The 12,021-nt window shown below is 31.4% G+C and overlaps 3 protein-coding genes across 4 annotated transcripts in view; 1 reads left to right on the top strand and 2 right to left on the bottom strand.

Moving 5' to 3' along the window:
* The window catches only part of LOC108746320 (transcriptional repressor CTCFL-like), a 9,395-nt gene extending 5,269 nt beyond the window's left edge, over positions 1–4,126 (bottom strand). For both annotated transcript variants that reach the window (XM_018483025.1, XM_018483026.1), the window contains exons 1-5: positions 3,694–4,126; positions 2,376–2,546; positions 1,144–1,367; positions 664–1,064; positions 206–375 (exon numbers count right to left, since the gene is read on the bottom strand). In XM_018483025.1, coding sequence (XP_018338527.1) covers positions 206–375; positions 664–1,064; positions 1,144–1,367; positions 2,376–2,502 — 922 coding nt within the window. In that variant the 5' untranslated portion in view covers positions 2,503–2,546; positions 3,694–4,126. The remainder of the gene's footprint in view (positions 1–205; positions 376–663; positions 1,065–1,143; positions 1,368–2,375; positions 2,547–3,693) is intronic.
* Positions 4,127–5,620: 1,494 nt separating this feature from the next.
* On the bottom strand, positions 5,621–8,697 carry LOC108746326 (motile sperm domain-containing protein 2-like). The gene is made up of 9 exons (XM_018483040.1): positions 8,515–8,697; positions 8,060–8,206; positions 7,536–7,713; positions 7,057–7,426; positions 6,661–6,736; positions 6,462–6,571; positions 6,181–6,384; positions 5,922–6,056; positions 5,621–5,831 (listed from the first exon to the last, which is right to left on the bottom strand). The coding sequence occupies exons 1-9, from the start codon at positions 8,594–8,596 to the stop codon at positions 5,649–5,651; spliced, it is 1,485 nt and encodes a 494-aa protein (XP_018338542.1). The 5' UTR covers positions 8,597–8,697; the 3' UTR covers positions 5,621–5,648.
* Positions 8,698–8,744: 47 nt separating this feature from the next.
* On the top strand, positions 8,745–10,979 carry LOC108746330. Its single transcript, XM_018483043.1, has 3 exons — positions 8,745–8,799; positions 10,072–10,135; positions 10,606–10,979. Exons 1-3 carry the CDS (start codon positions 8,754–8,756, stop codon positions 10,817–10,819), a joined length of 324 nt encoding a protein of 107 aa, XP_018338545.1. The 5' UTR covers positions 8,745–8,753; the 3' UTR covers positions 10,820–10,979.
* The last annotated feature ends 1,042 nt before the right edge of the window (positions 10,980–12,021 follow it).

Genomic DNA, 12,021 nt, shown 5'->3' with positions numbered 1-12,021 from the left:
AAAATAAAATTTAATAAAATCACTATTAATTTTTAAATAATTATATTTAATGTATAATAAAACAATGCTATTAATTAATTATATCTAAAACAAAATAAAATAATTTTGAAATTTATCAAATACATTATATATTTTTTACATTGTCTTCATATAATTCAATGTACGATATGTAAATAGAAAAAGTAATCAGAATCAAATTACATACCAGAAGTTGTAAATGCACTCTCGCAATATTTGCAATGATGAGGTTTGGTCCCAGTATGAGTGTTAACATGATTCTGAAGTGAAGCTAGCGTTTTAAATCCTCGTTCACAAACACTACATTTATGTGGTCTTTCTTCTGAGTGCGATTTCATATGTCGTGACAAAAGGTATCTGTTACATAAATATACGTAAAAAAATAGTTCATTATTACTTGTCTAATGTAGCATACCATTTCTTTAGATATGTACGATAATAAATTCAAAAATAAATTAAATCATACAAAGCTACGTTCGGAAATATCGGAGAGTTCCTGTAAATTTTAATTTTATATCTTTGTTAATAAATATCCAAATGTTAATGATAAAATAAAATGCTACACGAAATCACTCGAAGGTATTTTCGAACATGCCAGCATAAAAAATATTATAGAAAGATAATTATGAAAGCTAAGAGTAATACCGTTTTGGGCTAGTATAGTTGCAGTAGTTGCACATATGAGCTTGAGTTACGGTTTGAGATTTCTTTGGGAGGAACTTAATAATTTTAGTTTTGTCATCTTCTGTCTCAGATTCAACTGGAGCCTCATTATCTTCATTGTCTTCAAAATCATATACAGTGAGATCTTGTTCACCTTCTGCTTCTTCTCCTTCAGCTGGTGCAGCAGCAGCAGCTGCTGCTACTGCCACTGTCGTTGCATCATCTTCTGTAGATTTACTTTCTTTCTCTTCGGTTTCAGGTTGTTGAACTATCAAAACGTAACTAACTTCTCCAGGATTTGTATCGGATGGTACAATCGTGACAGTTTGATATGCATCGCCAGAGTTAATTACAACTTGATTGTTTTCACCGTTGACTTGTCCCTAGCATTTATATTTATAATTATAGCTGTGTTTTGTAAATTACAATCGTTGACAACAATTATAATTTCTCATTACTCACATCTTCATCACCTTCAGCATTTTCAAGTTCTTCGATCTCTTGAAATTGTTCATCTTGAGTTGCATCACCTTCGTTTTGTACATCGGTTTCTTCTACCTCCTGTATTTGTACCTGTGTCATTACAGGCGGTTCGTCACTATTTGCCTGGTAATAATATTGACCAGACTGATCAACAAAGTATGTCCCACCCTCTTCGCCACCAGATAATCCTTCCACTTGTTGCACTATAATAAAAATATACAAAGAACAGATATACAGATATATAAATAAAACAAATCTTTCCAATACTTTGCTTGTGAGCTAAACGATTTGACTCTCCATTGTTTTGAGTAAAACAAAGAAAGTAAAAAAAGAATAGTAGCAGCCAATACTAAGCAGAACTCTTTATTTCCTCTCTCTCTGTTTTAAGCCACATTCCTATACATACATACATACATACATACATACATACATACATACAACATACATACATATATATATTATATATATATATGCACACACACACACACACACACACACACACACAATTATTACCATTTTAATTTACTATCTTCAAAAACTTTTTTTTATTTTAGAAAAAATATTTTAGACCAAGTGGAACGATTTCGAGGAAGATGTTTGGTCATGTTGTTTTTCTTCTTAGTAGTAGCACCAAGAAGAAATAAAGATCATCTCCATCCTTTTAAATAAAATTATGATTTTTTTACATAGTGATTCCTCTTATTATGCTACATGTAAAGATATAAAAGTAGAAATATTAAAAAATCAAGTTTATAAAATATTTTGTATTCTGTACTCTAACACATGTTGACATAAAATATTAAATATTTTGTAAAGTTTAATTTTTTATCTCTAACTTAATACTTTTCTTAATACTCTTAATACTTCTATATGCAAATAATTATAAAGCAATCATATTATTAAAAAAAAATCATATAATTTTATTTAAAAAAAATAGAAGTGATCGTCATATCTTTTTGATTCATCCATTTAGAACAAAAACATGACCAAAATGTGTCAATCTTGAAACTATTCCATCTGGTTTAAATCATTTCTTTTAAAATTAAAATTTTTTGAGAATGGTAAATTATATATATATTAAAATCTTTAATTCATATTACACATACTATAGGTTTTCAATACTGGCAATGTATTTTGAAATAAACCTAAGAGATAGAATATTAAACAATCCAATATAAATATTTGTAAAAAACCTGCTATGAGATACTAACATTGTACATGTTGCAGCTGTTCACCTTGTCCACCCTCAATCTCTTTATTAAATGTCTCCAAGTAAGTTTGTATCTCGGTGACAGATTCTTGTCCCTCTTCCAATTTTATAGCAGCTACGTTACTCATGATTGAAACATACAGCTCAAACAATGGTAGCTATATTCATCAGTCTGAAACATTATATCATTAATATATATACATTATTGATATAAGTCCAGATAACTTAGAAATATGTACGAGTTGTTATTCTACTGTAAATATAATCTATAACACTTTTACATCAACAATTCTAAGAATAAACATAAAGTCATATTGAATATGCACTATATACAAAATTGTAAATTCACATTTTTCTCTTCACACACGCCTTATTCCCGTTTATAAGGCAAAATAAGTAATGATTAAAATGAGTTAAAAGATTTTTAGAACAAAGCAACAATTTTCTAGTTTAACTTTACTTTTCATTAGTCATCGAAAGTCAGTTTAAAAAGTCGCGAGTCTACATTGCGAGGAAAGAAAACACGAGCGAGATTGGAAAATAAACCTGACCGTCATTGAAACCGAAAACATCTTTGTAGGTCAGGATGCGGGCTGTCGTTCCTTTCGGAGCGTCGCCCGAGGATACGACGAGCGAGTAGCAATCTCGACGGCGGACATCGCCGTGATCAAATTAAACAAGAGGAATCGATAATGCGACGGGGAAGAGAAATATGTGGTACGCCGAGGGCCCGGCGCTCATTGAGCAAAGACGAACATCCCGGTTGTCGCGTCGCCCGCGACGACGGCGGGGCGCTCGCTTCTCGGCGTGTTTCGACGCGCGCGATAATCAAGGGGGCAACGTGCGCCGCGGCGACGGCGGCGACGCGCTGCCATCGGACGCGGCCAGCGGCGCTGGAGGTGGCCGATGTACGACGCCATAGGCAAGTACGAGGGAAGCCGAGCGCGCCATGACGGGCAACGCCAGCGAGGCGAGGCGAGGTGAGAAAGGAACGGGTGAGCAACGCCATGGTGACGCGGGTGGGTACCTGGGGGAACACCGTATTTCACGGACTCTCGTAAAACACACGGCGGGGGCCCCACGAGGTCGCGCATTCTGTCGGGGAGCTTTTAAGACAAACGCGGGTGCTTTCGATTTCAGGACACAGGGGGCATTAACGACAAAAATTTCAGAAAATTATCACCGTCGGCGCTGTCATCAATATGGAGGACACCGTGCGACGATGCCGCCGTGCCGTTGCGCCGCGTGCCACCAGGAACCGAGGGATCGCTCGGTACGTTCCGGGACTGTCCGCCAGCTCGAATATCGTGGAAACTCACCGAACGTCGCCGTAGAACACGATTGTCGACGCTATTCAGGCTAATAAGTCGATATGAAGCCACCAAATATACACGTAAACCCACGATCGTCGCGTGAGGGCGTTGTATAAGAGCAAATATGGCCGATCGAACTGCGATGGTTCAAATGCTGCGCTGTGCTGCGCGTTGGCAGCTGCGCACTAGGCACGTCACGCGTCACGCTCGCGTGTTTATACACCGACCGTGATTGTTCTTTCTGATATCTTCTAGAAATTCTACAATCCGGAGGGTACGACCTACGACGTCGACCCTTCGTGAGGCTCGAATGTTCTAGAATTCTTCAATTGCAATTATTTCTAACCCGTTTCAGCGAATTTTTACCATGCAATATGTATGCGCGACAAAAAAAATGATACGCGTCGAACGCTAAGAATAGCCATGTTACTGCGCTCTTTGTATCATGGCACACAATCGTAAAGTTCTGTACGTTTAATATAATGTATTTTTTATATATTAATTTTGTAACATTTTTTTATATGAGAGTTGATTTAAATAAGGTTTTATCGTATCCAATTTTAATCACACATTATTTGTTATACATGCGGAACGCATTTACATGCGTTCCACGCACCTAAGCTAACATGGCAACCAATCAACTTTCCGCTTGTTCCGGAAAGGACGATATGTAGAAAGAGGCGATTGGCTATCGCGTCCACTTCTTATTGTGCAGGATTGATTGGTTAATTTTTCTATGCGTTTGCATATTTCGTATCGTGCGAGTCTGTCTGGACGGACCTTAAAAGCCATTCGACAAACGGAAATTGCGCGAAACTCGGATTACCATTAATTCATGTATGTATATACATAGTTATTTTCAAAGAACTGGAAAGAATACGGGCAGTAGGAATCAAGCGCAGAAGACACGCAAATAATATATCTATGAAGTGTGAAACTTCTTTATTTGCGCGTCGTCTTCTGCGCTTGACCCCTACTGCCCGTATCCTTTCCAGTTCTTTGAATTATAAGAAATCTTAGTTTGATTTGTAATACGGATTTAGTTATTTTCATTTTTACCAATGTAGATTAGTTGTAATCAATTTAACTTTTTATGTTTTTTTAATTTTAAGAATTAAAAAAGATGAAGTGAATTAAATTAATATTAAAATTAATCTACATTGTGAAAATGGATATTAACTGCCCATTATTTTTTTTCGCAAAAAACTACTCATATTTCTAATTCTAATGTATCGTCGTGTCGAAAGATCATGCTTCGTGCACTCGATATTAATTTGTTGCAATATAGTGATCGAAATTACTATTACTGAATGAAATTATAAAAAAAAATAAAGCATATAGAAGCATACAATCGTTGCAGGTGTAAGTAAACTCTTCCACATAATTATATATTTCATGTATTTTCAAAATAATTTAATTATGGAATCATGTACAAGCTACATTAAAGCCATAACTAATGCAACAGTATAAAGAAAACAAAATCATTAACGATAGAAAGAAAGAGAGCTATATATACAAAAATTTGCACGTATACATATGTTAATCTACATTCAAGTTTAATACAATAAGGATATTTCATAGAGTATGTATAAAAATAGCAGTTTTAATATAGTTTTACAATATACTGTACTTCCTCATGCCTTGTATTACAAAATACCATGTGGTAACTTATTAGATGACAATTACACATATGTATATGCATGTATATATGCATGAATATATATATATATAATGTATAAAAAATTAACGAGATATAAAATTAATTTAGAGAAATTACAAATAAACATAGATCTTTTTTTTTGGAAGAACAGAAAACGTATAAAAACTCTAACATGTTAAATATTGTGTAATATAAGATATTTCTTATCTTTACATGATTGTAGATTCAATTTAAAGATTTTCTATTATTTTTCTATAATATATCAAAGTTAGTATTACAAACACGTGTTTTAAAATATGTCTTAAGTATCACGAGGAATCCGGCAGGATTTTTGCTGATCAATCAAATTTTTAATATCCACTTGTAAAATATAACCCATAAATATTGCCATTAAAATCGTCAATGTTATCGAAACTAGAAGCATATATTTTACAATAATGATTTCACTGTATATATTGTTATTGTGTTTTTCTAAATGGTTTATCTGCAAATTATTACAGTGCATTAGTATTTTTAGAAACATTTATTTTAATATGTACTTAAAAAATTAAGACTGCAATATTAGGTCACATACCTTAGAAGAAAATGCATCAATATGATCATTTCCTGCTGCTGCAGAAGTTAGCATAGAATAAGATTTTTGTGTCTCGCTATTTTCAGTAGCACCGTCGCAACATCGTAGTTTGTGCATTTCTGTTGCCTTTTCAGACTACAAAAAGACAATATTACTATGTGAAAACTTATCTAACAATATTTTAAATTTGAAGTCGTTGACATATTTTGATATCTCAACATAAAAACATATATATTAAATCAACATAAAATAAATTTACCTTCCAGAGTAAATTCAGTTCCTGCGTTGTAGTAGTATTTGTATTTTTTAAGGGGAAGCACATGACTAGAAATCGAACGTTGTTTAATAGGCCACGTATATTATAGCCAGATTGTAATACAACCATAACAGTTCTTTGTTCAGATGGTTGCAGAACTCCTGAACTTGGCCGTACTCTAAATTTCTCGGGTGATGTTGTCTTTATCTACAAAATTATCATACGAATGTTAAACTACATTTCTTAGTTATTATTATTATAATAATCAAATAATGTCTATGTACCTTATAAGATAAAGATTTATCAGTTGTAATATTCTTAAGTGTAATTGTCCCAGTGACATCATTTCCATCTTTATTAAATGTAATTACTTCCGTGGGCTCTATAGATAACACTGAAGCAAATATAATTTATTTAAATAATATTTATATACAGTATACTGTAGTGTGACGTAACAAATTTGTATGTAAATTTTATACGTACGTTGTTCTTCATTGACCTGGTCGCCAATACTAATCGGACTTTGCTCCGTAAGTGGTGAATTGTCTACAAAGTGTACCTAGAAAAAATACAGAATATATTTAAAGAAATAATATATTGGATATATAAAGATATTTTAACACTTATAAGTAATTCAATATACATCTTCTACGTATTCCATTTTGTTTAATACTTTCTTTTTCGGGATAATTAATTTGAAATAGAAATAATGTTGAAAACAAATCAATATAGTTAACAAAAGAATAACAGAAAAAAGAATATAGTGCAATAACAAAAAAGCACAATGAATTTGACACATCAAGTAAAAGCAATATCTTGGTCTTATTCATTTTACATATAGTTTCAGCAATGCCATAAGAAAATGTATGTAATATATACCTTTTTATTATCCAGTTTACCATTTAATACGCTATCTCCATTTGTTTGCTCTTCTGAGATAAATTTGAAGATGTAATCATTGTTACCTCCCCAACATTTCAGTGCATCGTTTGGATTGACATAATCTTTCAATGTGGTTTTGTTAACAAACTTAATTTTTGGAATAGCTTTTGCAGGTAACCATGATTTTATTATTTTAAAAGCTGCATTTAAAACCCAGGGCATTTCCAAAACTATAATATAGTTTAGAAAATTTGGATAATAAGATTTGAATAAACCAATGAGATACTTAATAAGCTCCATATCCATATTGGAAAGTCCAGCATCTACCATGTCAAAGAAAAGTGATATTTGATTTCCATTTTCTTCTCTGAAAGTACAATAAATAAAAAATTATATTCATAGATACAAGTTATATATTAATGTCTTTTATAATTCTTTGCATAAAAAAATAAGAAAACTAATAAGTATATAAATACCTTTCTAATCTTTCGAACCAATAAACTATACATCTCTGAAGCTCCGCAAAATCTTTTACTCCTTTAACATGCAACTTTGACTTAATTACAAAAAGTTTTTTGCCATCCTTATCCTTACTATAACTAAAGATTACGCCATCTTCTAAATAATCTCTTCTAACATTATCCTCCGTAATATCTGTAATTCGATTTAGAATGAAAGAAGAAAAAGAAAGACATTTTGTTTTACATTATTCTATTAACTTTAATTCTTTCAGTATTGAGTACTTTTCATTTCATGAATGAATAATTCAGTATTGAATACTTTTATTTAATTATTATTATTAAAGATGTTTACGATACTTACATACTTATCGAAAAAATTAAACTTAAGCTATATTCAAATTAAGATAGTAATTATGTATAGACTTATGTATAGACTTGTCCAAACAACTTTTATCAATTTTAATCTAAAATGTTAATATTTCATAGAGAATAATAAAAACTGAAAATGTCAAGCACATGATTCACAGGCATAGTTTTACCATTTGTTCCAAATTTTCTTCTCCAAGTACAAGTTTCCCAAAGCATGTTGAACGCATCCTGTTCGTTAAGCTCATGATGTTCCAAAAATCGTTTCAGCCAATCATCATTGTTTTTTATCCTGGCTATATCAGCAGCGTGGAAACCTCCTACAAATAATTATCAATCAAATCCAGATAGGAATAGATTCCAGATGAAAAAACAACTACAATTTTCTTTAGCATTTTATGATTTCCAGATGAGTAATTAATACAATAATAGGCAAGAGTTTTCAATCATCCATGCCTTTGTTAAAGTTAAGTAGACTGCTAATCATTTTTAATTGAATATACGATCGCGACTGAATACGACCTTTGCACATGTTACATGAGCATCATTATGGCACATCTCAATTAACGTTATAATATCAAAAATCATTTCATTGAAAAACAGAGAAGGACCTATAATATGTACATACTGGAATCGGGTGGTCCTTCCTCCTCCAATTTTTTGAAAAACTTCTCGCGAAGCTCCGCGATCACTTTCGTTGGTGTTTCCATCTTTCTTTGTCAGGCTAACGACCAGGAGAATGACACTTTGACCGGCGCCGAGAACCTACCATAGACGATAACCAGATGATAATTATTTATTCACACGCCTAGTCTGTGGCGTCTATACGTGTCGCGTCGCTCTGCGGAGCAAAATTCCCTTCTACATATGTCCAAAGTCTGTGCCCACCTCGAAATCCTCGAACCTCGACAGGTACAGTTCAATTTGTTCAACACACGTCATGCCTTGAAAGTGAGATGAGGATAATATCTTCGAGTCTCAAAGAGAAAAAGAGAGAAGTGACCCTGCATTAACTGCACAAACCGAACGTATTTTTCTTGACATCTCATGATAATCTAATCCATGATCTAATTAAGAGATAATTTACAAACAACGTCATCAAATTGATGGTATTCCATTTCCACAAAGTGTTAATTTAACGGATTGCAAAAATTAACTTTGCACGATTTAGTAAACTCGACTAACTTTCCACGCAATTTCTGCGTCATATAATGAGAAAGCAATAATTTATTATGATAATTATTGCTATCGTAATCGTATGTCTACAGCTAATATATAATCCCGAGTGTTATAGGCCGATATTCATACGTAGTCAGTTATATTTCATTTTAAGATTGTCTTAAATAATATCTTTAAATGTTAATACAGTTCTCTGATTATGACATTTCAAAATTGTAAAAGAAACTAATATCAGAGCCATAGTACAAATCTTTTCGTGACTCATGTCCATTTCCACTAATGTAGATTAATTTTAATCTCGATTCAACTTACTCTTCGTCTTTTTCTAGTTTTAAAGATTAGAAAAAAACAAAGAGTAAGTTGAACCGAGATTAAAGTTAATCTACATTGATGGAAATGGGCATCAATCAGCTGTGAAAAATGACCACATCTTATCATCAGCTGTTGTTACAGCTGAAGGTTATTGCAAATATTACCAATTTTATGCGAATCTCTATGACAATCTTTGAGAAATTATGACTCGATGCTACGTGATGTTTGATTAGAAAAACTAAATACGCCATCCTACTGAAAAAAAATCATGTCACAATGTTACATGATGAAATCATGTAATTAAAACATGTAAATTACGTAACAAACTATTCCAAAAGTATATGATTTTTTTAAATGACGTAATTTGAAAAATCACATGATATTAGAAATAATTTTATCCATCATATGATTTTATAGTTGTCAAATTTTAAAGAATTGAATAATAGAAATAGAAGAAAAAAGAACATATCATCATATGATTTTTCAAATTACGAAATTTAAAAAAAAAATGACGTACTGATTTGGAACAATTCGTTACATGATTTACGTATTTTAATCACATGATTTCATCATGCAACTGTGTGACGTGATTGTTTCAGTAAGGCAGGCATTGTCATATTTGTTATAACATGATCAACGTATGTGCAATCGCGAGTATTCTGTAATATTTATGCAATAATTTCTCTTGTTTCTTTCAGAGAATTTGAAACAATAACAATTTGCGACAAAACGAGTATGGATGACGAAACATTGAATAGGTAATTGTACGATTTCACCAAACATTGTTACATTTATGTAATGATTTACAATGTGTGATATGTATAGGAAAAATTCTCGTTTGGAATGTACAAACAACGACTGATTTTTATCCTTGCTTTTATTTGAGAAAATTGGACACATTATGAATAAACTTTTAAATATATTAAGTTATAAAAATAATATAAATTTTATTTGGATAGTAATGAATGTTTTGAAGTTTGCATGAACACTATTATTATATTTTAATTTTTCTAAAGAATCAGACTCTTGAGAAGCTAATAAGTGAGGTCATTTAACTGTATAAAAATTATATTGCCGATCTGCATTATGAGTGTTGTATATAAATAATAAACAACGTAATAAATAGAAATTTTTAAACACAAAAATATCGCGGGAATAAGAAATCACAAAAGTGCGATTTTATCTTTTGTTGTGCAATAGTTATTACGAAATATAAATATTTATTTAGACTAGCAGCAGAAGCTTTACTAGAAGAAGCCAGACTTGGTGCTCGAAGGGCTGAAATAATGGGTCCCAGTGGATGGGTGAAACCTAAAGAAACCGTTAACAAGAGATTTCTCCATTCAACGTTACGAAATGCAGTGATATCAAACAAGCACCGATCTCTGAAGCAAGAAAAAGTAAAAGTTCAACCACGTAAAGACACTGTTAAAAAGTCGTAATGTAATATTGTTTTTCGCGTATGTATTTATATATGTTTCTGGTATATATCTTTAACAATTTCTCATTTCTTGTTAAGAAAGAGGGGAAGAAATGTGCAAAAGATGTTTAAATATTGTTACTATATAAAGTAAACGACTGTAGTTGTTTTTATTTATTCTATGACAGTACATTCATGTTATAATTAAATATTACATATTTTTGTATGTAATAAAAAAGAATTCTATATGAATATATCAATAAACGATATAAAATGAATTACTGATCGATTATCAATATTGTACAAAAATATTTCGAATACTCTGCAATTTTCTTTCCTGCCAATATTCAAATATTTTACATATTTTGTTCTTGATTAGTAAGCATACTTTAGATCTTTCTAGCTGCCTTGTGCAAATTTCTAATTATAACTTTCATAAAAGTTCTACATATAATGAATGTCATACTTTATAGAATTAAAAGTCGAAATCTATTGTAATATTTCATTACTAATCTTTACAATCATTATCAGAACTTTTATTAAATGTATAAAGATGAAATTAAGTGTACAAATATTAGATATTCCTATCTCATCATTTTGCATTTCACATCTTTCTCGCGCTTAAATATTGCAATAATATTAATTATAACACCACTGTGAATAATAACAAGATTTAAAAGCACCAATATCTTTAAATATATCTGTAACAAATATCTGCGGTAGGAGAATGTAATCATACACTTCTCTTCTAAGTATAAAATTGCTTACAGTTAATAATTACTTACAGTTAAAACATTTTGCATTGATAAGTTGCACATATTATATGGCATCGCTTAGATGTTTGCTTAAAAAAAAAGTCAGTAATCACATGTTTATAGTTGCACATCTCTATCTCATCAGATTAAAGTGATAAGATTCTAATACAGATCGAGATGTCTCCCTATATTAAGATACAGGCAATACTTGTCTATTATTCATATATATTTATAGAGAAAAAAAATAATTTCTTATATGCGTAAATTGCATTGCATACAAATCACTCCTTGATGTTTCAATGATAGGATTAATAATTATAATAGGATATATATATGTATGATGAAATTAAACTGCTTCGATATTTGTAATGATATACAATGATGTGATAGTGTGTACTTAATTGGTAAATTTTTCAAAATTTAGTTGTTAACATGTAAAATTTTTAACTTTAATAACATATTTTGTCAC

This window comes from Trachymyrmex septentrionalis, unplaced genomic scaffold, assembly GCF_001594115.1.
Source record: "Trachymyrmex septentrionalis isolate Tsep2-gDNA-1 unplaced genomic scaffold, Tsep1.0 scaffold167, whole genome shotgun sequence".
In the NCBI taxonomy this organism is placed as follows: Eukaryota; Metazoa; Arthropoda; class Insecta; order Hymenoptera; family Formicidae; genus Trachymyrmex; species Trachymyrmex septentrionalis.
This window is presented reverse-complemented; position numbering and strand designations above follow the sequence as displayed.